This window comes from Balearica regulorum, chromosome 11 (assembly GCF_011004875.1).
Source record: "Balearica regulorum gibbericeps isolate bBalReg1 chromosome 11, bBalReg1.pri, whole genome shotgun sequence".
Taxonomy (NCBI): Eukaryota; Metazoa; Chordata; class Aves; order Gruiformes; family Gruidae; genus Balearica; species Balearica regulorum.
Window position 1 is genome coordinate 7,826,907 of NC_046194.1, and position 24,860 is coordinate 7,851,766.

Sequence of the window (24,860 nt, forward strand, 5' to 3'; positions counted from 1 at the left end):
AACATCCTCAAATTCAGCTGTGGCTGGCAAAGCGATTGCACACTGCTAGGACTCTGAAACTGCATTTTGTTAGAGCAAACCATAGCCGTAGTACATCTGGTCTCCAGACCCAGTGTTGGTCAGCCTTGTTTAAACTTCAGAATTAGCAGTCCCTGATAATCAGTTGCTGTTTTGTGCTGCTGACAACAGCCTGGGGCCAGGAGTTCACCTTCTCCATCATTTGCTACCTAGAGCTGGGTGGGAAGTTGGCCTGAAGATCCCCTTCAGCTCCTGACTTGGGAACAATTATTTCAAGCTCTGCAGACCCACTGCTGCATGAAGGGTTTACCAAAACAAGGTTGCATCCGTAAGTGCAGGAAATTTAAAAGAAAGCTGATTTTTTTCAGCACAATTTAGGCAGGAAGTGAAACATGGATTTGAGGAGCAGTGGCACTCACCAGACCTCTGTTTTAGTCAAGAGTCCGTGTAATTTGAGGAAGTGCCTCATGGAAAGGATTTCTGGCTGCAAAACAGATTTTTGCCTCGTTAAATGTGTTAAATAGGGCAAGGTTTTAAATCAAGGCAGAATTTATTCCCAGTTTTGGCAAGACAAAAAGATTTGAGGACTGATTAAGGAAATACAGGAAACAATATCCTGCAGAAAGCGTACGAAGGTCCAGTGGCCAAGCCAAGGATGGCACGGACCTCACAGTAATGTATATGTTCATAAATCCACCTGTGGCCCACTGCCTCTTATTTTGCAGCTCTAATTCTCTGTCGGCGTGTATTGCACAGGGGCAAAGATCATCTCTCCCTTAGGCATTGCCAAGTTTTTCATTATGATGAATATTATGTCCTTATTTTACACAGCGCAAATGTAATAGGGAAAGGCTAGGATGCAAATAACTTTGCATTATCTTATGCTAACCCAAACTTATTGTAGTAGCAAACAATTTATTTTCCTGTGGCTTGTTTTTCACCCCTTCTGCCATATCTGCCCACATGAGGGTCAACTGCTAGAAATGCGATAGCATCTCAACCCCGTTGTCCACAGCACTGGGGGCTTGCAGGGGAGGGGGCTGCGTGGCTCTGCTGTTGGACCCATCGGCACTCGCTGCTCACAGACAGGCCCTGACTCTTGCAGAAGCTGGACTCGGACTTGCCGCTGTGCAAGGACGGTTGGAGCAACAGCTGCTGCTGAAGGGGACGGTCCCCTTTTTTGGTGCAGTGCCGATGTGCCCTCGCCTTGGAGTGGCAGCTGGGGCAGCCTGACTGTGTGTCTGGCTGTGCTGGCGTAGGACAGATTGACTGTGCACCTCTCCGACAGCCGGTCCCTCTCCCCTTCAGCAGAGCAGTCGGCAGCAGAGCCAGCATTACTCCCTCACAGCCCTCTTGCAACTTCCAGTAGTTTGTGCCACAGCAGCTGCTAATCCCACTGATGTCTAAACCAGGTCCTGAGTGTGCCCAACCCTTGTCTTGCCTCAAAATAGATCATGAACATGGCAGGAAAACACGTTCAGCTGCTGAGGGAAGCAGCTGAGCACCCATCACGGTGGGTGCCCCAGCCCTCCCCTGGCAGAAGGCGCTCAGCCTCCTATCTCTGCTCACTTTGCCAAGCACGGCACAGCCAGGAATCGCTCACTAAAACCTTTCTCTGTGGCTTGTGGCTGTGAGCTGTATCTTCTCAACTGTCCCAGGCTTTGCCCTGTCCTCAAGCTGATCTACTGACAGGTTTGTAGCACTATTTTCAGAGGAGCCCATACTCATACCCATGTGCTGAAAATACGCAAACCCTCCCCTACACATAAATACGGCATTAAGAAAGCTCCTTTCAAAAGAGACCTCCAGGTTCTGCCTGGATACTGAGCTTTAAATTGTGCTTTCCTGCCTACATGGAGATCAGATGCTGCTTTTGGGGGTTGAACTGCAAAAGAGGGCTCTCCAAGGGAATATTTACTGAGTCAGATGGGGAATATTTTCTCCCACAAATAAATTCAAGCATTGGATAGAACGAATGAGAAACCCATTTCCCTAAGCATTTCCCTTACTGAAAATCTAAGTTTTGTTTGCCAAAAACTGCACAGAACTAGAGGAATTTGGTTTAGTACAGAGAAAACCATTTCTATTGATTTTGTGCTTGCAGGCGAGCATGAGGAGGGACTGCATGTGTGTGTGTGTTTGTGTCTGCATGTACACTCGTGTTTATGAGAGGGAAAGAAAAACACAGGTATGATTTTATCATCTCCTACATTTATTTGTTAGTTTTAGATATTTCTACTTGCTCTACTATATTCGACCGCTGTAGGAACTTCAACGCTCAAAGTGCCCCAGCCTTAGAGCAGAGCACCCGTAATTCGCAGCGTGCCAGCGCAGCGGGGCAGGCTCAGCCCAGCCCTCAGCGCGTCCCTCGGCTGCTGGACCCCCCGAGGCCATTGCACCTCTCTTCACCGAGCCATGGATGGGGCTGAGATGCTCAGGTTAACCCAGGGCAGCGCACGGAGCTGGAGGTCCAGCTGCTTGCTGGAACAGAGTCTGTTCTCACCAGAATTTAGTCCTTCATCCCCAACGCACAGTGTTAACTTCTGGCCATGCCTTTACCAAAATAGCACGTGCGTACATTTGCTCTTTCCTCTTTTTGATACACTCTTGACAACTCCACACGCAGAATTTAGGATCTGTATTAAAGTCTGGCAAGCTGCAAATTTTTTTTTAATTAAATATGACCATTTGGGGGTTGCTAGGCTGAAAAAGGAATTTATAATGGGTCATAATTCTGAGCTTATACTTTTGAAAATAATAAAAATATTTCAAATTCATGATTCAGTTTTAAATTGACTTCAGATAGTGACCATAAATACCAAACTTCAGCCTGAAGCAGACCAGAGTTTTCCAGCCAAGTAATAAACCATTGGAAATAAGAGCCAGTTTGGCATTACTTCATGCTATCTCTGCGTTTATACAACAGACTGGAAGGAGATGCTTTGGTTTATGATAACAATTTTGGAAAATTTTCTCAACTCCTCTTTATTTTTAATCCTACGTAATGTAGCTGTGAATCTAAGCTATGGCAGAGATTTGCCTTTTTTTTTTTTTTTTTTTAATTTGCCACTTTACCAACCAGAATCTTCATTTTTTGAAGGGACATTTCTCTGCTTATAAATACTGCCACTGTTAGCATGTATACAAGCATAAACGTAAGCAGAACATTCCAAGCAGCTCAATTTTGAAAGCACAGATTTAGGGCTTGATCTAAAGAAAATGCTGTCATTTCATTTCATCTTGAAGTTATTTAAGTCTGGTTTTTTTCAAACACATTCTTCTCTCAAAAAGAGAAAAAAAAAATGGGTTTTGAGTGGAAATATTTGAAGGTGTTAATGAAGGTTTTTAACTTTTCTGAAGTTCACCTTGCTCCTGCCTTTTGGTCAAAAATGTTTACTGAATTTGATCTGAATTTGCAAAAACAAAAGAAGTTTTGATCGTCTTGAAAAACTTTTTGGGTTTGGATTTTTTAATATTTTTTGTACTTATTGTCGGGGGGGGGGGGAAGGCAAATTAAGTATGTTCAGCAGACCCTGGATTCTGCTCCTGAGGCAGGTAAGTCATTTTAGCTCTCAGTACTTCCAATTCACCATCTTCAGAACGGGGGAGATAAGTTGATAACCTCTGTAGATAATCTCTGAGCTATTAGTGGACATCATTATAGAAGACCACGATAGTAGCAGTATTGTTCTATAGCACCCACAGAAATTAATATATGCATGAATGGACATTTTTTATTTGGTTCTGGTAATTATGGCTTCATTCTCTATCTAATCTGCATACTCTAAAGGATTAATTTTGCTCTTCCTCTCCTTTCTCTCCTAGCTTTGTTTAACCTCATACCTGTGGGTTTACGAGTGGTGGCGATTCAGGGGGTTCAAACAAAATTGTATCTGGCAATGAACAGTGAAGGATATCTATATACATCAGTAAGTAAACATTTTTAATTTTGTTCTCGCTGAAATTATGCTAAGAACTTAGGAAATGAATAATTTACTGTTCCAAAGAATCTGCTTATAACCTATAGAAGGAGATTCAGTATAGTGCTGATAGTCTGGTTTTAGTTTATTACTCTGTTTCCATTACGAATACATATGGATGTATGGAATCAAACTGCAGTGCCTTTGATGTGAACTGATGATCCCGAAGTGTGAAATAAATAAATAAAAAAAAAACCAACCCCATAACCAAAACCCTGAACAGAAAGGATGTTCTCTCTTGGTCACTGCGGACTGATTGGGCTAATCTGTGTGGGGTACAGGGGAAAAGGGACCGCTTTGTGAATCACATGCATCCCTGAACATGTTCTATATCTTCCCATATAATCTCTATTACTGTTATTAAAAGGGATTAGAGAAAATATTTTTTTTTGTTTGGCCAAGATTTTCAAATAGAAATGGAATTAGCCAAAATTTTATGGCTTCAAGTTGCTGAGTGAGTAAAGAAATGTTTTATTAGCGGTTTTGATGAAGAACATCAGTTAATAATTTTCAGTGGCATTTCTCAAGAGAGCAAACTGTTTTCATGAAAAAAAAAAAAAAGGACATTTTTTTAAATAGACCATTTTTCAATTAAAAACATTTAGTTGAACTATGTTCAGGAGTTTTAATTATAAAGTCTTAATAGATTTTTCCCAAGGAGGAAAACAGAGGAAAATGTCATTTATTATCTACTACAAATTATTCTCTTCTATGAATGATTCCCTTAAGGTACCTTTAATACTGATAACAATTAAGTAAACTTATTCAAATCTCTCATTTGTTTTGCAATCCTGACAGCTGGGACAAGTGACAGCTTTGCATATTTTTCCTCTTGTATCTGCCAGAGCAAAAGCAAATTAGGCCTGGCTATGCTTTGGGACAGAGTGAAATTTCAGTGAACGGCATCGAACCCTGCTTTTCTTTTTGCTCTGGCTATTTGCTTAGTGCAGTTAATCCACAGATCTGTTTGCAGGGCTGTAGCCACACAGCCAGATCGTGCAAAGTCCCCTTAATGCCATGTAGTCACGGTCCTGTGACTGCACAGCGTCATTTACATTTGCACTCCAAATGTACCTTTGACTGCACCGTGCGTTTTCGTTTACATTAGCATCCTCAGCTGCTCTCCTTTCTGGCTGCCCACTCACCGAGAGAGCACTGCGCCGTGCCGGCTTCTGCGGGCTCAGTTCCGCCTCGGGGAGCGTTATCTCGAGTCGCATCTCAGGCTGGGATAGAGATGTTTGTACGTAATGCGAAATTCCATCCCTGTGCACAGCACAAGCGCTCAGTTTGAGGAGGTCAGTTCTTTCATTGCAAGATACATTCTGGAAGAATCAGATCTATTTTTGCAAAGGTGCAGAAAATGGGATTGGACAGATTCAGCCACTGTTAACCTACGACGGAGCAGTAACATCACTTTGCGAGCCATAACCCTGAAGTCAAAGGGACCACCAAGAGCATGAATTATCACTTCTGGTATCCCTCGATGTGAGGAGGAATGGCAGAATATAACTTTGATTAAGTCCAGCTTTTAGATTGATAGGTATCTAGGCATCTTTGGCAGAGCTCAGAGATTCACTTTGGTTGTAATTTTTGGTATTTGCATTGATTAGGGATAGTCCTTCATGTGGTCTCATATGTTACCATGAATAGTGTCTTCCTTGAATCCTTTAGTATTTGCGAATTTAATAGTTTATGTTACTGCAAAATTAACTGGTGACATCCATCTATTTTCCCCTTAGTAACAATGGTCATTTTTGTTTCTTTATTCGGCAGCTATATTTTCTTACATTTATTCTTTTATTCTTCTTGAACCTGATGGGCTTGGCAAGGCCTTAAATAGACTTTTGTTGTGGTATTGTGTCCCAGGTCCATATTTTTAAATACTCTTCACAAAGACAGATGTCCATTTAACGTTGATCTACTTTTCCAAAGAAGGTTTCCACCCAAGTTCTCAATAATCTTGAGTTTATCACCTGATGCCTTCTGGTCTGATTGTTTTGTCCTTTACAACAATTGCAAGAAACTGTTGTGGCAGGCAAAATCTAGCTCATGTCTCTGTTGATGCAGTCAGGGAATGGACAAGGGCTGGTGAGGAGCATCTGCCCCTACTTCACCTGCTATGCAAAAAGCTTGCCAGAATTGCAGTTCCAGCACCATGTCTTAAGTGTTTCTAGCACTTCTTTTCTGATAATGGTCCTTTCAGCAAGGGATACAGTCTGACAGTCAAATACATGGGAAATTATCTTTATATTTTGGGCTGGATTCTTGGTTGATGTAAATGAGTCCCAAGAGAGCTCAGCTGATGTATACCAGATGAACACTCACCTGTTCAAGGGATGCCAACAGGGAGTCTGGGGAACAGATCAGCTCGAGTAAATGACATCCATCCACATATCCTGAGGGTTTCCAAGCCATTACAGGGGTGTGTTCCTGATGAGATTTGTCAGGAGCAGACACATGGCAACATGGGATTGATCAGGAACAAAAGCCTCACAAAACACTGTCAAATTCCTAAAGCAAGAATATAGGGAAAAATAGAAATGTACTTAAATTGTAGATAACTGTAACAGATAGTTGTACCATTTCCAGAGAGAAATGAAATTAGCACTGATGATGCGATGTAATAGGCAGAGAGAATATTGTGGCCTATGTCATGATCATTTGCTTTCAGTTTTATTGCGACTCTAGTGCTTCAGTCACGCTTGTGTCTGTGCAAAACCGTTTCCTTCTGATTGCATTGCCGAAGGTTATAGATTCATTTGGTAAATGGTTTGAAAAACACCCTACTATTGTGCAATGCCTGTTCCTCACCCCATGCTGCTGTCTGTGCCTTGCACCTGATAGCGCCTTTTAGCCTGAAACACTTCCAAAACACTGCGCCTGATAAAGAGACCATTAAGACCACAGCAATTACCCCACTGGTAAATAGGTAAATAAGACATCTGGCTTACGGGAGGATAAACAGAGGCTCGGCTCAGTGCTTTCCCACACTTGCACAGGAAAGCACATTAGAGCTAACACACCAGGTGTCCCATTTCCATGTATCTTGCACTAAATTGCAATATTAAATCACAGTTCCTTTTCCTTTTAGTAACTGCGGTAAATTCTTGTGTTTTGTTCCTTGTGGTATATATTTTAGGTTTGGGCTGTGCGACAACAGAATTTACTTAGTTGAGTCTGAGTGTCCTGCATATGTAGAAAATACACCCTCGCCATAATCCATTACAGTTGTCAGCAGGTGGAGAATATCTGCGGATTTAGTTTGCTAGAGGAAAGGGCCAGACTCTTCTCAATGGGGCCCAGTGACAGGACAAGGGACAATGGGCACAAACTGGAACACAGAAAGTTCCATCTGAACATGAGGAAAAACTTCACTGTGAGGATGACCAAGCACTGGAACAGGCTGCCCAGAGAGGTTGTGGAGTCTCCTTCTCTGGAGAGATTCAAAACCCGCCTGGACGCCATCCTGCGCAACCTGCTCTGGGTGATCCTGCTGTAGCGGGGGGGTTGGACTAGATGATCTCCAGAGGTCCCTTCCAACCCCTACCAATCTGTGAATCTCTGTGAATTTGTTGGGCTCTGGCTTTGGCCTTGCCTCTTCCTCCCTAGCTGTCTGCCGGGATGGGGACTCAAGTATCTGACCTCAGAGGTAGTCTGTAGTCTGGTTTGCTTCTGATCCAGTGACTGTACTCAAGAATGAGGTGAATTTGCTCCATGAGGGGATCAGTGATGTATAATAAATCTGCAGAGAACAGATATCTGTAGTTGGCTGCCAGACTTTATAGATAGTTTGCAGCGTCTGTCAGTTAGAGCAAAAATAAGATCTTTAATGTAATGATAAAAGCTCCTTGGGGACAAGGCAGCAACTCAGCTAAGGGAAAAAAAAAATATTCTGTTAAAATAAATATATAATTATCTACATTTGTTGTAGAAGTGCATTAAAAGTCCTGGGCAGCAGGGAAGGGAGGTGACCTTGGTCCTCCCCACAGCCCGCTGTGCTTCCGCTGCTCGCCCTGCTCTGAGCAGTGTGTGCCTCCTCTCCACGTTGGGTGGAAAATGCCTCTGCATATCTTAGAAGAACACCACCACATTTGAAATGTTTTTTATTTGTAGCCAGTTTCCTACCAAAGCTGAAGGCAGTTGTGTGACTACATCTCCCAAGCCGAACCCACCCTCACAATTTTCTTTGGAGGGACCTTGTCAGGAGCTATTTGAAGCTGGAGCTCTTCCTGCTGTTTGATGCTTGAGCATCCATTTGAAATGAAAACACAGGGTTTGATTCATCCCTTCTTACACCAGTGTCATGCTGCTGCAAGATGACTTAAACGGTGTTATGGCACTGCTGTCTTACGTAACCACGTAATGAATCATGCCCTTTTGTATTTTAGGATTGCTTTTATTTTATCTTATTTTTCTTTCTATGAACAACTGCATCTCTCAAATGACCGCCACATATGCTACACTTGAGTTTTTCGGCTTTCATACCCCCCTGTGAATTCCTTGTGTTCTTCCGTTGCCTTGAACAAAAGAGTGAAACGTATTTTAAGGATCTGTTTGTCAGACATGTAGTCCTAGAGCTATTGCTTTCTTATTAAAGTGATTGTGATGCGAAGGAGGAGGCTCACAGTGATACAGAGCAGCAGCTGAGTGAAGTTCATTAGAGGGAAGGCATGTATGTAGGTGAAGAGAATTGGGTGTACTGCTTAAATTCTACATGGGCTGAAACGTAACCCAAAATACAGCAAATTTTGAAAAAAAAACAGATGGAGAACATCTAGCTGTGTATTTTCCAGAAACCATCGTGTCAGAGTTTTTAAAATTATTTGATGATTGTCAGTGAAATGCACATTTCTCCTGTAGAACATTGCAGCCCATGTAATTGTGTGCTTATTTAGCCTGGATACATTGTCAGAAACAGTAAAATTAACTATGTGCTGCTGATTGCATCCTTCTGGCTGGTCTCAGGAGCCATGCAACTCAGCTTGTAAAGAGTGTTTGTTTTCCATCTTGTCTTGTTCTCGGTTCCTGTGATTTGCCAAACCGTTTGATTTAATAGTGTCATATGCGAGTAAGCTTGCAGCTTCTTCCAGGTTGGATAGAGCCCTTGTCCTTCACCCTGACCATGTGTGATAGAGCCCAGTCTGTCCCCTCCCTCCTGCAGCCTTTCAACTCATTTGTTGGAAATTCGGGGCAGTCAGCTTTTTGTAGGATGGTTATTAGGAGGTATGCTACATGACAGAGTTGTTTATGCTTGCTTTGTTAGCTATTCTAGGATGTCCAATATGTTTGAGTTAATAGAACTGCTGTACGTGGCTTAATTTTGCCATTTCTTGTCTGATGCACTGAGATAGCATGGGTTTAAGGAGCACTTTGATATAATACCCTGTGCAGAATTTTATATATAATTTACCCTAAGAGAGCATTCAGCTAACATTGTCCTCTGTATGTAAAGTAGATTGTCATATGTAAGTTTGGTACCTGCACAGAAAGTAAATATTGTATGAAGCGTGCACGTTGATTATAGCCAAGAGAAGTGAAATGTGATTAAATTCTTAGAGTGATTCAGAAATTGGTTTTGGTGAGTTGGAGAGAAGAGAAGTTTGTGCATATTTTAATACTGAGCAGTGCAGTGGAGACCTGCTGAAGCTAATGGGAATGGCTGGGGCATTTATAATGAATTACTGGCAAAGAGCATTTTTCCACCTCAGGGAAATAGCACAAACCAAGAGATAGGGGAAATAATCAAAAGCTTCATCTAGTTAAATTTGCATGTCAGTATAAATCATGTTTTACCATGAATGCTCAAGTGCAGACTATACCTTAATATAGTTCATTCTCTTCAGCGACTGGGTCTTAGATACAGCTGCAGCACATTTTTCTTTCCATCGCAACACCTTGCTGTCTGCTGGATAAACATGCAACATCCTCACAGAGAGGAGGGCTGCTCTGGCCCTCCTGCGACCCGGAGTCATGCTGACAGCCCCGACTGCTCCCGCCCGCCCCACAGCAAAGGTGGGAGAGGGGGCAGGCGAGGTGTGGGATCAGCGCTGGGACAGGAGCTTCCCAGGCATTGCAGGACCAGCCCGAACTGATAAATGTTTCCTGACACCTTCAACCACGGACTCTGCTCTAATTTATGCCAGCAGCTAAGCTCAGCAGATGCAAACAATTGTACTTTGGTTCAGTCTTACAGCAGTGTTGCAGCACAGAGATGGATGCTGGCTGGAGCAGCCTGGTGGGTCTCCGTGCAGCATCACAGGCTCCTGATAAGGCTGCCCGGATGGGCACTCCCTTGCTCAGGCGGTGCTCACAGACTCAGCCCATTACCAGATAATCTGACCGTGAGCTGTTGGTGTCGGATATGAGCCGGACTGTGCCTAGCAGTGTAGCTGCAGAGCCTGCTGCTCACAGACTTGTCTCCCACTTGCTGAAGGGACTGTGGGTGAGCTTGCTGTGACTGTCTGGACCTGCTCTGTGATGTGGGTCACTCCTGGGGGTCGACTCCCTGGGGAAGCAGAGTGTTTTCCTGCAGCAGGTCTTCCTTAATGAGATATGCATTGGTCTTTCTTAATGATATGTGCTGCTGCTGAGTGGTAGGGCAGAGAGAGGGGTGCTGTTTCATTCAGGTGCTTGTCTCTGCTGGGATCAGTGAGATTCCAGATTTCTGGAGACAGACTGCCTGCTGTCTCCAGCAGAGAAGGGAGGAGGGCATCACCCTCACGTGGGAGAATTATTACGAGACTCAGAAAGCGGAAAGACTTGGAGCTATTATACTGCTTTTCTCTACAAGTCATCCCCCAGGCATGTGAAATCCAGAGGTGCAGCTGTGCACCCATCCCTCACTGCAGGTGGTGGGAGCTGAGGACACTCAGCACCTTCTAAAGAGGAGCCCAGGCATGAGAAAGTGATGCTTCAGGACTGTGCACTGCATAGATCCTGACAGACCTGCAGTTAGACGCCTGTGCAATGGTTTCCCAACTGAGCGGCTGTTAAAAATCAGCAGTGAAATTGCCGTTTGTGCTAGAACATTTTCAGTGTCCTATGAGCTGAATGACATACATGTGAAGTAGATAAAAGACTAAAAGTGCGTCCACTCTCTTTGTTAGTCATTTGCTAATCAATGCCAAAGGCCTTGGGTGAAAAGACTGAAAGAAAGTCTTTATAAGCTCAGACTTCAGATCTTGCTCAGAGTGGAAGTTTGGGACTCAGCAAGCTCAGATATGTGGCTGAAATGGCAACGTAGCTCACAAGGTGCAGTTTTCCAGTCCATTGTCCTGTTCACTGGAGTCATAGTCACACAAAACCAGCATGCTGAAAAGAAAAAAAAAAACAAAAAAAAACCAAAAAAACAAACCGTGGCGGAACTTGGAGCTGGACCCGAGTTTAATAGTTTGGCACCTGGATCACACACCGCCTGCTTTCAGCATCGCTTTGGCCCCGTGCCAGCAAGCAAGGAATACTGAGTTCCAGGACTTCCAGGCTACTCACAACTCTTCACCGTCACGTTGCAAAACACGTTTGGCAAGCGAGAGTTGTAAGCAGATAAGGACTTGAGCAGACGGCGTGAGTTGCAAAGTGCGAGAATAAGAGCACTGCCAGGTTCTTGGCGTGTTCGGTTGGGATTGTATATTCAGATCACCAAACGACGGATTACGTTGCTATGATTCAGCAGAGCCAATGAGAAATGTGCTCTTTTCTCTCCTGAATTTGGTGTGGGTGCTACACATTGTGACCAGTGGCATAGGTGCCTGTAGGGTGATATGTGTGCCTGCTCCCTGTAGGGCTGGGCTCTTCTGCAGTTTGCTAGGAAAATATGTATATTAGTATTTATGTGGATTTTTGAGTTGTTGGGTTTTTTCCCTGATATGTATGAAATATCTTCAAGATCAGAAGCAAGATAACTTTCCAAACTTACCTGGTTTTTTTAGAATGTGGCTTCATTAAAAGAAAATACCATTATGAAACCTCAGCTTCTTTCCTACGCTTGCCTTTCCTTGTAGAAAGCCGTCTGCCTTCCCTTCTTCTGCCCAGAAGGGCTTCCCCTCCCTCTCATGCTGCTGGTTGAGCTAATGAGCAGCTCTTGTCACAGTGACTCAGCAGCGCTTCTGCCTCCTTACACTTGCTCTGTAACCTGCCGACGAGATGGCTCACCCCAACGGTGCTCGCAGCCTGCTGCCAGCTGTAAATGCCCATGTGAAGGTGAACATCTAAACAAGGATGCTGGAGCAATCAAAGACAGTCCCCAAAGTCTCCCCAAACCAGCAGGAGTCGGTTGGTACTGGAAAACAAACTCAGAACTTGAGCAGAAACTAACCCTGGATGACACTGAAACACAAGGATTCATCGCGTTTATTAAACCTGCAGAAAGGGTTTTCCGCTCAGCACATTGTTCAGCTGGGGAACTCATTACAATGGGATGCCGAGGAAGCCATCATTTTTGTGGATTCAAATATCATTTAGGCAAATTCTTGAAAGAAAAATGGTGCAAAATACAATGATGTCATGTTTGGCTTAGAAATGTCCTGAATATAGCTCACCAGAGACCGGGGAAGCGTGCTGGGAAAATACTATGATAAAATTCCTTTTTTTTTATATTGTCCCATAGGCATCTGCAGTTAGCCAATGGCTTGAGAAAGATGTGCCCTCACTGGTCAGTCCTGTTGCTGCATCCCACAGATGTTTTGTTGAAGAGTTAGTTTTCAGCAGGCTGTTGGTGCTCTGATGAGAAATACCCAAAAGTGTTAGTTAACCCTGGTTGAGGATATGCAGGAAAAGAAGTGGTTGTGATGAAGAGTATGGGGCTGGGGTCAGAATGGGCTGCAGGAAAAGCTGAATGAGGAGGTGGACGTGTGCCTGTTCCTGCATATGCCTGTTCCTACGCCTGTTCCTGCGTGTGCCTGTTGCTGCAGGGCAGGACCCAGAGCTTCGGCTGTTGCAGCAGTGCTAGGACAGACGAAATTTGGCGGCTCCTGTGCTAAAAGTAGGTAAAGGGCAGTTCAGTTCCCCGAAATGACCATCCATCAATCCAGGCTGACATCATCAACAGATCTGTCATGTGGGGGTATTCAGAGTGACTTTATTAAACACATTTTTGTGTCTTTTTATCTTCATGTAGCCCTGCAGTTGCGACACTGCTAAGAGGCAGTGAATTCAGTTCTGTTCCTACTTGGCAGCCTCAAGAGAAATGTTTACTGCTTTCTAGCCGTTTACATCCTTGCAAACCCACTGAAAGCATCCTTTTCCTGGCAGAACTTTTATTGCAAGTGATGAGGTGCAAAAACTGCGAATCCAGCTTGACTGTAGAAGTTCAAATAACATTTGTAGCGTTGTCAGTCAAAAGGCTTCTTTTGAAAAGTCTACTAAGCAAAACCGATGGGGAGCAAGTGGGCAAGAACAAGGAGTTGTAATCCTCAAGATTTTGAGTTTTATGGCTGCTTTTTGGAACTGCAGCACAACTGAAGGGTGTTTCCAAACGAAACTCTTTTACTTCAGTCACAGAGAGCCTGAATGCCATCCTCTTGGCATGGCTTCTCACTACTGAAACCAGAGACACCTATATGAGTCCTAGAAAGCAGGATAAACATGGTATGTGATAACAGAAGCTAGGCAGGGACAAAGGAAAGAGAAAATTCATCATATTTAGATTATGTCCTTGAAGCCTTGGTTTCAGAAACTAACTTTTCCATAGACAAGCTAATTCTTGGAGGTAGGCCTGCTGAATTCCTGGATGGAAAAGCTAAAAAGGGTCTGGGAAAGAAAAACAAGTCTGTTGAATAAAAATTGTATCAAGAAACTTGCATTTCCATATGGAACTGCTTTCATTAGGCCATCTAGGATTAACAAAACAATCCAAAATTTAGAATGGATTAGGGAGTCTTTGGATATAATGCCAATATAATAGCTTTTACCAGCAGATTGGATGGTTTAAATAATTGAACAGATAAGACCTTTCATATTTTACGTTCTGGGGATGCTACAGGTGCTATCACATTGTTTTTCATTTTTGTAGTTTTACCCAAACAGCACTGAATATTGAGCGGTACAGTTCTTCTAAAATTAAATCCACTGGGGAGCTAAGCAAAACAGGCATGATAATTGGTGAAGTACAGTTCTGTTTATTTAAAGCCTCAGGAGGTATCTAAAAATCATAGAGAGCTGTTTCAGAAGCACAGCATAAGATGCTGTCTGCTTTATAAATCAGTCTTCCCCTTTCCTTACTCTGATGACATTGAATGCACATTAATGAGGGAGTCAATTTAGACCCCGCCATCCTCATCCCCAGAGCATTTTGAGATGTAAATAATCCTGTTACAAGATAAGTGTTCCTCTTGAACTTGAGTGTTGGCGGGATCTTCATTTGGGCTGGCTGGGAACAGGCAAACCTCAAAAGACTTGTGAGGGCACGTTCACTCGAATGACAACTCCAGAACCTTAATGTTTTAACAAGATGGGTCTAGTGAACTGTAAAGAGTGAGCTGTTCCTCACCCTGCCAGTACTCGCAGCCTCCAGCTAAGCTGGAAGACCTACTGTATTTTTAAAATGAGGATACCTCGTGGAGCTGGTACACAAATTAGAAGCAGAGTTTCAAAAATATGAAGGTTTCAGTTCAGGTTTTAGGCAAAAGTTCACATCAATTCTCATTCCATTCTTGTTATTTCACACCAGCGTCCTCAGATCTAGAGGAGCATCTGCTGCCAGCTGAGCCATATTGACGCTGACAGAAGGCACAATAAGCTCAGAGTAAATAAGTGAATGATCTGAAACAGAACAAAAAGCCAGAGAAATTCTAATAAGTGGAACAGACACAGTTCAAAGTGCAGATCTGTTCCCTTCACCTGATGAACTAAGAGTTTAATGGGCTTGATATTGCAAACCCTTTCTCGTGTAAGTAATCCTTACTCAAGCAAGCAGTTTCATTGACTGCCTGCCAGAGGAAGAATTAATTTCTCTGAGTAAGATTTTCAGGATCTGGACAAGACAGCCATTGATTTGCAGTATGAAATTTCTGTGTGATTAAAAAATGAACAGAGCATTTAGAAGACCGGTGAAGCTTAATGACTAAAATAAGTCCCTGCTTGCCTGGAGACAGGTCCCAAGGCCTGGAACTATCATCAGGAACAGGCAAAGCAGCGGACCTCAATCCTGGATGCCCAGAGGGTTTGTTCAGTGTAATGGGCAAGACTTGAGCCCTTGGCTTGGAGCCTTCTCTGGTACTGAATGCCCAGGGCTTCGTTTTGAGCCATGCAGTAGCTGAACTAATGCTTTCCTACAAAATAGTTCAGCAAGTGCAGAACCAGGTGTTGTGGTGTTCACAAATAATCCCTCTCTTCAAACGCCTAACACTTTTTGACATTTGCTTTCAGGACTTAAAATTTTCTGGCAGACCATATGAAAATCTCTAGTTCTCCAGGTGCGGGGGAACATTAGCAGCAGGCTCTTTCTGCAGCGCTATCACGGCACCAGGAGAGTTGTGATAAGGTTCACCAGTTAGTACAGCATACTTTCTTCTGACACCTTCCTGTGAAAGGCAGCGCGTGCCTGGACTCATGGATGAGCAAGGATGACAGAGTTTGTGTTACCACCGTTGGGCATCATGAAACTGGAGCCAACTTCACTCACCTATTTTTGAAAATCTTGACTTTAATTTATGCTTTAGCTGCCTCTGTGTGAAATGAAGATTTAATGTGTATTCCAGACAGAGAGATTGGGAGCTTGCTCCATGGGCAATAGAGTTCAGCACAGACTTCCTTAGGCTTTTTCTTGGGGAAATTATTGCAGCTGTGATAGAAAAGACCTGAAAGATCTTTATGCAAATATTTCTTCCGCATTAGTTAATTGTTTCCCAAATTTGCATTTCTAATCAGTGAGATGCCAAAAACCACCTGTACTCTCTAAGTGTTGCACTAACAGTTTATATTTCCTTTAATTATGCTTGTAGGAACAATACCAGAATGGCTTGTAACTCTTACAACTAAACTGTAAAGAATACTTTTCTTCACAAAATTATGTCCAGCAGCAGCGGCAGGGAGAGGGCATTCCCTGCTCATCAGCCAATAGCCATTGCACTGATGATATATCTTCCTGAGCAGCACCGATCTGACGGCACTAAAAGCACGTGTTTATGCACCATTTCTATCACAAAGCCCAGGCAGGGCTATGTTTAGAGGCTGTACAGTAATTTCCCCATGGTGAATCCCTGAAGATCTTGAAATTTTCGGCTGAGAAGGAGGCAGTCTTGATCTGCAAGTGGCTTGGGAGTATCCGTACTAAGGAAACCAACCTCCTTTTGTGCTGTTAACTGAGAAGATGAGTACAGTCACCCTGGCTTGGCTGTGAATCATCTGATGAAGCTTCATTTGCTACCCAGCGGCAAACCCTCTGCACTTGCAGCCCTTCATTTTATTATCACAGGAACGGCAGTAAAATAATACAAGTGATTTTTCCCCCTTTCATTTAATACTAGGCTTTCTGTTGTTGAGCTGTTCTGTTTCCCGCTGGCTCTGACAGTCTTCTAAACAGCAGTTGCTTCTCCTGTGAAACAATTGGAGCTAATGTGGGTAATTGTGATCGTTATGGCCTTTACTTTTTGATATAGCAATTATCCAATCTGTACTTTTTTTACTGAGTCAAGCAATGTTGGTAAAATTGTGATTAGACTGATCTCTCTGGAGACCGTTTACTACAGAAAGGCCAAATGCAAACATCTCTACTCTTTCTCAAAACAAATGTTGAGTAACCTAGAATTGAAAGTTTGGGCCTTGGACCCACTCAGGTTGTACCTTCCACATACCCACATCACTGTGTCAGCTGCAGCAAGGTCACACACATTACGAGGAGAAGAGTTTGGTCCTTTGACTGCTGTTTGGGCATTTTAAAAGCTCTGTTGGTAGAGTCTCCTGTGAGATTTTACAGGTGATGTCGTTTGTAAACCCAAATCAAAGCACTTCAAGGTGGAGGTAGAACTTTCCATTTCTGTCAGACAGCAATAAATACTGGGGATATGTAAATAGCCAAAATTACTCTTATAAGTAGAGCGTTTTGTGAGTTTATAATGATTACTTAAAAAATGGATAAATATGTTTTCCTTCCACCTTCCTGAAAAGTGGGCTCACAAAGCTACAGAAAATTTCATTTCTCTCTAATCTTTAAGGTCCTGAAAGCCTGATAAAATTTTATTTCCTTGGAAAAAAGTCTTCTGAAATAATATTTTTGCATCACTACCAGCCATTTAGTTTGTTAGTGTAATTATAAGGAACATATCTGTTCTACAGAAGTTATGACATATAAATCTATGTAGAGAAAATAAATAGAGATGGACAACACCCAAACCTTTCAGCAGGGTTGTGGAGCTCTGTGTAGTTATAGACCGGCACCTGGAATTCAGCTGAGATTTGGGGCAGGGAGCAGGGCAGCCTCCAACAAACAAACAATAGAAATAGAGATGTGCCAGAACTCAGGGCTTTTCTCCAAGTCTTGGTCTCTCCAAATGTAAAACTTTTGGCTCAGGCTCAACTTGGATTTAAGACAGCTTACTTTTTGTTTTTTTCTTTTCCTTTTTCAAATAGAAATCACCACAAAGCTAGCTCTGTGTTTTAACTTCATAGAATGAATTTCATTTCAATTCAAGATTTATTTGTTTATTGACTCATTCATCCCTTCCTCAACACTTTCTACTAGTGTGGAGATACTAGTCTGTTGCTCACATTGGTGTATAAGATATAGAAGGATGTGATCGCGCCCCTAAGGCTAATTGCATCATCTCTGAAAGACTGACTGTGAATAATGCTTTGCTGTGGCTGGTTAGAAGTGGACCATTCTGCTTGGAAAGTTATGTGCATGCAGGCCAACAGTCATGTAGTAATACCAGTACCTCCTTGAAAGCTTCTTTCCGTTCCTCACATATGAGAAGGTACCATGCCAGTTCAGTAGATATGCTTATGAGAAAGCTGGTGTTATGATCAGGCTGTATTTTTTTAGTTAATTGGGATATTAAGAGTAAAGAATTATATTTCTGCGTAGAACACCCAAGGTTCTTGTGCTTTACAGTCACAGGGTCATTCACGCCCACATCCAGAATCCATCAACCTCATTCCAAGGCCTTGCCAAGGACTTGCCTGCCAAGTCCTACCAATGGTTTGTTTTTATGGTCAAGTAATAAATGATAGGGGCTTGCAGTTGAGATACTGATGATCAGACACTGAGAAGTCACTGTAGCCCTTTTCTAATACCGGCAGTTCTGGGATGCCCCCACCAGCTTAGGGCAGTGTCCTTGGTCACTGCGTCAGAGCATGCTGCCGATGCAGGAAGGGTTGGACTGGGATGTGCAGATAGCAAACTGGAACCATCAAAGGGAGCATGTGGAATGGCAAATTTCAAACAGTCCCAGTATCTACCTCTCCAAGCATTTATTTTGCACACCTCGCTTTCTCTCCTAGCAAGTCACATCAGCATTTATCACTATTCATGTCACTCTGTCACTTACGAAGTGTTTTATCAGTACATGGTATTGTGTGACACCGTATATTCCAGCAAGCACAACACAAAGAGCACTGTACCAAGTGGCAGTTCAGCTCGAAAGGGCTCATTTCATTTCTCATCGTGATTGATACCCACCATCAATTTGGATGTTGCATACCTGCTCTCAAGCATGAGTGAACTGCCCCTTGCGAAGTGTTTGGCCACTCTCACAGACCCTTCTCCCTGACCCCTGATTTCAAGTGGCGAGCTGCAGGGGATGCTGCGTTGGCTGATGCCGAGGAGGCTGCAGCTACACGGTGTAGGTGTGAGCCAGGCTCCTGTAATTCATGCCTGCTCCTAGAGAAGTGTTGCTGCAGAGGAGGGTGAGGTGGGGAATAACCAAAATGCATGTCCACACATAGTGGTGAAAGGTTCACACTGCGTCCTGGTGGCCTCACCTTTTCTCACAGAGGCTCCCAATGAAGGAAACTTCTGTATCTTTAGCCTCTTACCCAAACTGATGAAATAGCTGTATACAGGTTTACATTAGGCATAATGTGCAAACGGCTCGGAAATTGGCTTGCATCAAAATCTGACATCTCAACAGCTCGGGCATTATTGAAAAGGGAGATGGGGAAAGATCTGAGATTAAATTGGGAGCTAAATGCTGCAGCTAGGCAATCTTCTCTGCACTGAGCCAAAGCAAGCCCCAAATGTCTGTGGGCCAACTCTGTTCTCATGCACTTAAGTCCACATAAGGTCTTGTAGGAGAGAGAGAAACTGGTTAAAAATAGCTGAACTCTTCCTGTTCAGTTTGGTTACATCCTGGGGAAAGGATAAGAGTAGTAGTAATACTTTCATGTCTCCTGCTTTTTAAATCTCTGAACATGAATCACTGACACCACAGTACGCAGAAGGATGAAATGCTAGTGCTTGGCCAAGCTATGGCCCGTCAGTGTCAAAGCCATTGCTAACTCCAGTCAGGTCAGGTTTTCACGCTGATATTTCCATTTGCAGGGCTGTGTTTGTAAGCTTTCGGAAGGACATGAGGCTTGCCCTTCTCCACCAGCTCCTTTCCTCTACCCCTTGATCTCCTTTTCCTTTTATGAGTCTCTGTGAGCATGTCACACAGGCGAGGGAAGCAACCACTCAAAAATCCTGTTACTCTTCAAGCTGACCTTTTCCTGGATGATATTATGATTCTCTTGTCCTTAGCGGGCTCCTGGTATCCCACTTAGCAACCATCTTGACATGCAAATGTGTGGACAGTTCAAGGTACAGTCATTAAGCCCGGTAAAAAAAGAAAATGCCTCTTTAGAGCCCAGTAATCGATGCACAGTGGAGCTGTTAGCACCATGGGGTAGAGCAAGAAACCTTTCCCAAGATCTTGGCTATTCTGTAGTGATCTTTTCCCCCTGCCTGTGTACATTACAGTGGATGAAACCAAATTAAGGATCTGCGTCCAGCCCTCTGCCTGCGTCTGCGTACCTGTCGCAGTCAAGAGGACTGATTGAGATCAGGCACGTAGGGGTGAGGGAGGACTGGAGACCCGCATCGAGAGCTCCACACTGTCAGTGCAAAGAGGATGGGTGTTAGCCAAAAACTTACAGGTATTTTTGTGCCTTATTAAAATTGTGCTTGCTTGGTTTGGATATTAAAGCTGCTCTATTACTTCAGCTGATTCTCCTCCAAATTCTGTATAATAATTCTGGGAAGATTTGAGTGGCAGCAAGCACTGGATATTTACATTTCAGAAATCATTGCTTTTATTTTATCAGTGGGGTTGGTGATAGGACCTCAAGGACATCTGGTGGGATGTAAATTTAGATTCACCTCTTCATGTACTTTTCTCCTCTTAATGCAATTTTCTTACGAAGTGCTTCATAAGAAAAATCTTTGAGACACTATCTGGAGAGTACAACATTTCAGTTGTAATCAATCCTGTTAGAGACAAATGATGTATTATGATTTTTTTACTGCAGCACAACAGTGAAGTGTATTTTGTAGGGCCTTGGAGAATGCATGTATTTAATAATAGGTATAGAAGGAAATTGTAGATGATTTAGAAACCATCATGACTCAAAAGTTAACACACAGATAATGGCCAGTTAAAAAACTTTCACATCCTCTTTTCATCTTTTATTTTCTTTATTTCCGATTTCTTTTCCCCGAAAGTTAATATAGCTACTGCAACATAACATCAGACTGTTGAAAAGAAAATAAGGTATTTGAGAGAATTTTATTTAAATTTATTTCTTTAGAAAATTTTTCAGAGAGAAGTACTCAGAACAATGTTGCCTTGTTTCCTTAAGTGTCCATTCCATGTGTACACTTGGCCTGCTTGGTCATCTGATATCTGACCCTATTCCTAATAACATCAAAATCCATTAACCAGTTCTGACAAAATATGGCAGACTGAGTACAGTTTTCAGAAATATTACATTCCTGCAATTTTCATGAAATAAGGCAGCTGGGGAAAGTAGAGCTGACCTGCTCATGGTCATAAGGAAAGAAACGTTGCAGCGTAGCTCAACTCTTATCAAATGCAGGGAAACCCACCGGGCAAGCGGGAATGCCCTCAGATTGGGACCCATCAACATTTATGCTTTACTAGACACTAGAGAATCCAACTGCTTAACCCAGCAACTTGTGAAACTGCCCATTTTTAAGGCCCAGCCCTGTAGTTATTAGAGCTATTGGTTATCTCCAGTGTGTGGGATGCTGCTGAGGATATAACCAAGAGCAGTGTCTGTAGTGCAGAGATGGTGTTGCAGTTTCTCATGGGAAGGAGGGTCAAAGTCAGAGAAGTCTAGTTGAAACACTGAGTTTGTCCTGAGGCCAGGAGTGCAGTAAATCCGTGTTCTTGGCTATGTTACCTACTGTACAACAGTATTTAATAAGCAATCTGCATCCAGCAAGCTGATATATTTGGAAGGTGTTCACTCCTTTGGCTGTGTGGCATACCAGAGCTCTGCTTATCTGGGTAAGGTGGCAAAAAATCAGGGTTAGGGCCATGTCTGTAATCAAAGACTGTAGGAACATGTTAGTAATATTCACCTTTATTGTAAAGGCTAAATGCCAGTCATAAGCAAATATTTGTTGTAAGACAGGCAAGGATTTTAATCTTAAAAGCATTCCTGAGTCAATTTGTGTCCTTTATCTTCCTAGCTGTGGTCCTGGTCACACAAGCAGAGAGCTGATAGGACAACATTGATCTGCAGCTTTTTTATTTCCAGGATTGGAAACTGGGAAAGCATGTATTTGTGTGTGCTTGTGTGTGTATTTTAAATGCTTAGCTTTTTCTTTAAACCCATCAGATCAATCAAAGTACCATAGTTCTTTGTAAAAGGAAAGACATTCTCATTAATTTTCATCCCCCATAGGTAGCTTATTGCATTATACTGAAAAATCTCATCTGAGAAATCCTTTCATAATGCAATAATGCGGAATAAAAAAAATGGAACCATTTACCTCATATATTTTGTCTTTCAGGGATTTGGACGATACCATTAGTCTGTTGGTTGTAGCGTTCCTTTGCTAACCCAGGTGCACTAATGCAATTCATCAAGGTGCACAAACGTAATTTGTTTAGCGCTGGCTTTGGGTGCTGGGGGGCACCTGTCTGCTCTAAAAATCCTCCAACTGAAATTTGGTATCTTCATCTGCCCTCTCCAGCGTCCTTGCTGGTACGCTCAACACCTGCCTCATTTGGCAAATGCCTGCAAGTTTAGATGCTCAGCAGTGTCTGGAGGTTAAGTAAATGCAACTATCAAAGTAGAAGGTTCCATTTAAATGTTGGGGGTGTCTGTTAAAGACATATTCCACCTTCAGTCCTTGATGCTTTACCTCTGCCCCACTGCTCTTTTCCATTTATATCCAAGGATATAAATATTTTAGCAGCTCAGTGAGCCTCAGCTATCACAGAGCGTCATGGCAAGGTGGTGGTGCCTGGCATCTGAGCTGTCCTGGGGGCATTAGCAAATGTCCTGCCGAGCGGGTGGGCAGGCATCCCCCCAACCAGGTGACATGTCCAAGCCACCACTAGGCAGCAGAGTTCATGCTGAAATGCAGCCTGGGAGTGCCCAAGGTGCAGAATTCAGGAGGTTTCCCATTAGATGGGTAAGTTTTCATCCTTCTTGGATAGTACAAGCTAGGATAAGGAATGTATTTGCTTTTTGTTTGGTTGGTTGGTTTGGTTTTGCATATTCCCAACAATTTTGCCTTATGAAAGGCTGGTGCAGGCACTGAGTGTCCAAGACATCCGTGTGTGTCCTCGTTCCTGTAGCACAGGACTCCTGCTATGTGCACACAATCAGTAGGTCAGTAAACACAGCTCTCCCAGTTGTCGCTGTAAAACTGTTTGGGTACCTTTCCCACCCCAGGGAGCTGCTGGACCTCGAAGTAGGGCCCAGAAAGCCTCCTTTACTGTGAACACGCAGGCACCCCAGGATCCCTACTCTTACCCTCAGGTGCTTTTTAAGCTAGTGCTTTTCTGGGTTGGGCATCAGTAATTCTCTACATAGCTTTTATCTGGGTAAGAGAGTAAAAAATCCATCTGCTGTTTGTTACTGTCATTGACCAGTCAGCAACACAAACGTGTCTGTCTGCTGACGGTGCCCTTCCCTGAGAAGATAAAAGATGATCTAATTCAAGGTAGGGCCGGGTTTATTAACAGAAATCATTATTGATGAAAAAGAAAAGATTAGTTGAGAGAGAATGCTAACCTGCACAGCCTCATCTTATCTTCTGGTCTCTTTCCTTGATATTTTCTGCTCCAAGAGTAAAAACTTTAATATAAGCCCTACATTTTTTGCATGCATGCATATTCAGGGTTGTAAATGAAAGGAGAGTGACAGTTTTGCATTTAGTAACTTCACACCCACACACCTCTCTTCTTTCTGATGCTGACACTTCAGCCTTTGAAATAGCTCCCAAGAGCAGTCCTTGGATGCAGACAAGTGAGATCTAAAGAGGGAACCTGGATCTGCTACTGTTTGCACATGACACCTGGAAAGGGCTTTGAAGAAGGGCACTTTTCTAGATGAGTAGCTCAGAAATGGTTTCTCATTAACTTGGGAGAAAGCCTAAAGCCAGTCTAAAGAAGAGACTAAGTGTGGGAAGTTGTCTAAGGGCTTGTTAAGACTGAGAGAGAAGCTAAAATCCTATACCAGTGACATTAAAGGTGAGCTGGCCTCTCCTCCTGCCCCCAGGACAGGACACTGGTTTCAGCGGGACTCCTGGCAGGTTTTCAGATCACAGGGGCTCCTGCTGGGTTTTGCCTTCCAGTTTCCATGGGCATGAGGTGGATTTGTGGGTACACGCTGCCCTGCATCACCCTGTGTCCTTAGCAGCGGGGCAGAAAGCTGGTGAGGCTGTTGGTTATACCCAAACCCTCTCTGGCCTGGTCCTCACCTTGCAAGGGGGAGCAAAGGGTGAGTTACTGCCTCCAAAGCACAGGCTGTTTCCTCTGCCAGGTTGGTACCAGAGACTGCGCTTGATTTTCCCTAACTTCAGTGGCTCCCTCTTCTCCTCATGTTTCATCTTTTTTTATAAACAGCTTGTTAATTTTTACTACAACTGACTTCTCTTTTCCTTTCTTCCTGTCACTTCCCCTCTTTTCACATTCACTTTTCTCAATATTTTATTTATTACATTTCTCCTTTTTTTTTTCCCCCCCCCCCTAGAATTTATTACAGCCCTCTCTTTGCCAGCAGAGAGGGCAGATTTCCTTCCCATCGCCCCCTCCCTCCTGTTCCCAGAATCATTGCAGGCTTGGTTCAAAGCTTGCTGGAGCCAATTGCAAGTGTGTGACTATAAAAATAACTAAATACATTTCACATTTTGGAACAAAAGGAGTGGTTCGAAAACCTGTTTCTTCTCCCACTTGCATCAGAGGACACCCTGGCTTGGAAGGGCTTTTCTTTTCCAAACACTTCGTTCAAAATAGGCATTTATTACAAAGAAAGTAATTTTCAATTTGGAGTAGGAGTGGCAGGCATACATATTCAACTCAAATCATATATATTTTGGGTAATTTAAAATTACCATAGCTAGGAAGCCTGGGTGGTGTAAGCCCTAATGATCCTTAGCCATTCACAGCAGAGCACACGGTTGCATGAGCTCTGTTTAAATTAGCATCAGAGTGTGTTTGCGTCTGGGAAATAACAGTCCGTTTCTCCCAGGTAAAAGGATGTGCTTGAATTGCCTTTACAAAGCCTTTGGATGAACTGCTTAGGAATGTGATCATCTCTGCGAAAAAGAAACTGTATCATTTAAGCACCATCATTTTTATTCGAAAGTCAGCTTGTTAAAAAAAAATAAGTGAAAATGGGCAAAAAAGTGGGCCGCTTGCTAGCAAAGGTATATGAGCTTTCAAAGTCTGAAAGTCTGCCTGGGGCTTGGGC

At 43.2% G+C, this 24,860-nt stretch overlaps 1 protein-coding gene across 5 annotated transcripts in view; it reads left to right on the top strand.

Annotated features, from left to right (window-relative positions):
* FGF13 (fibroblast growth factor 13) overlaps positions 1–24,860 on the top strand; it is a 261,882-nt gene that overhangs the window by 202,684 nt on the left and 34,338 nt on the right. For all 5 annotated transcript variants that reach the window (XM_075763129.1, XM_075763132.1, XM_075763131.1 and 2 more), the window contains one exon: positions 3,844–3,947. In XM_075763129.1, the coding sequence (XP_075619244.1) occupies positions 3,844–3,947 (104 nt within the window). The remainder of the gene's footprint in view (positions 1–3,843; positions 3,948–24,860) is intronic.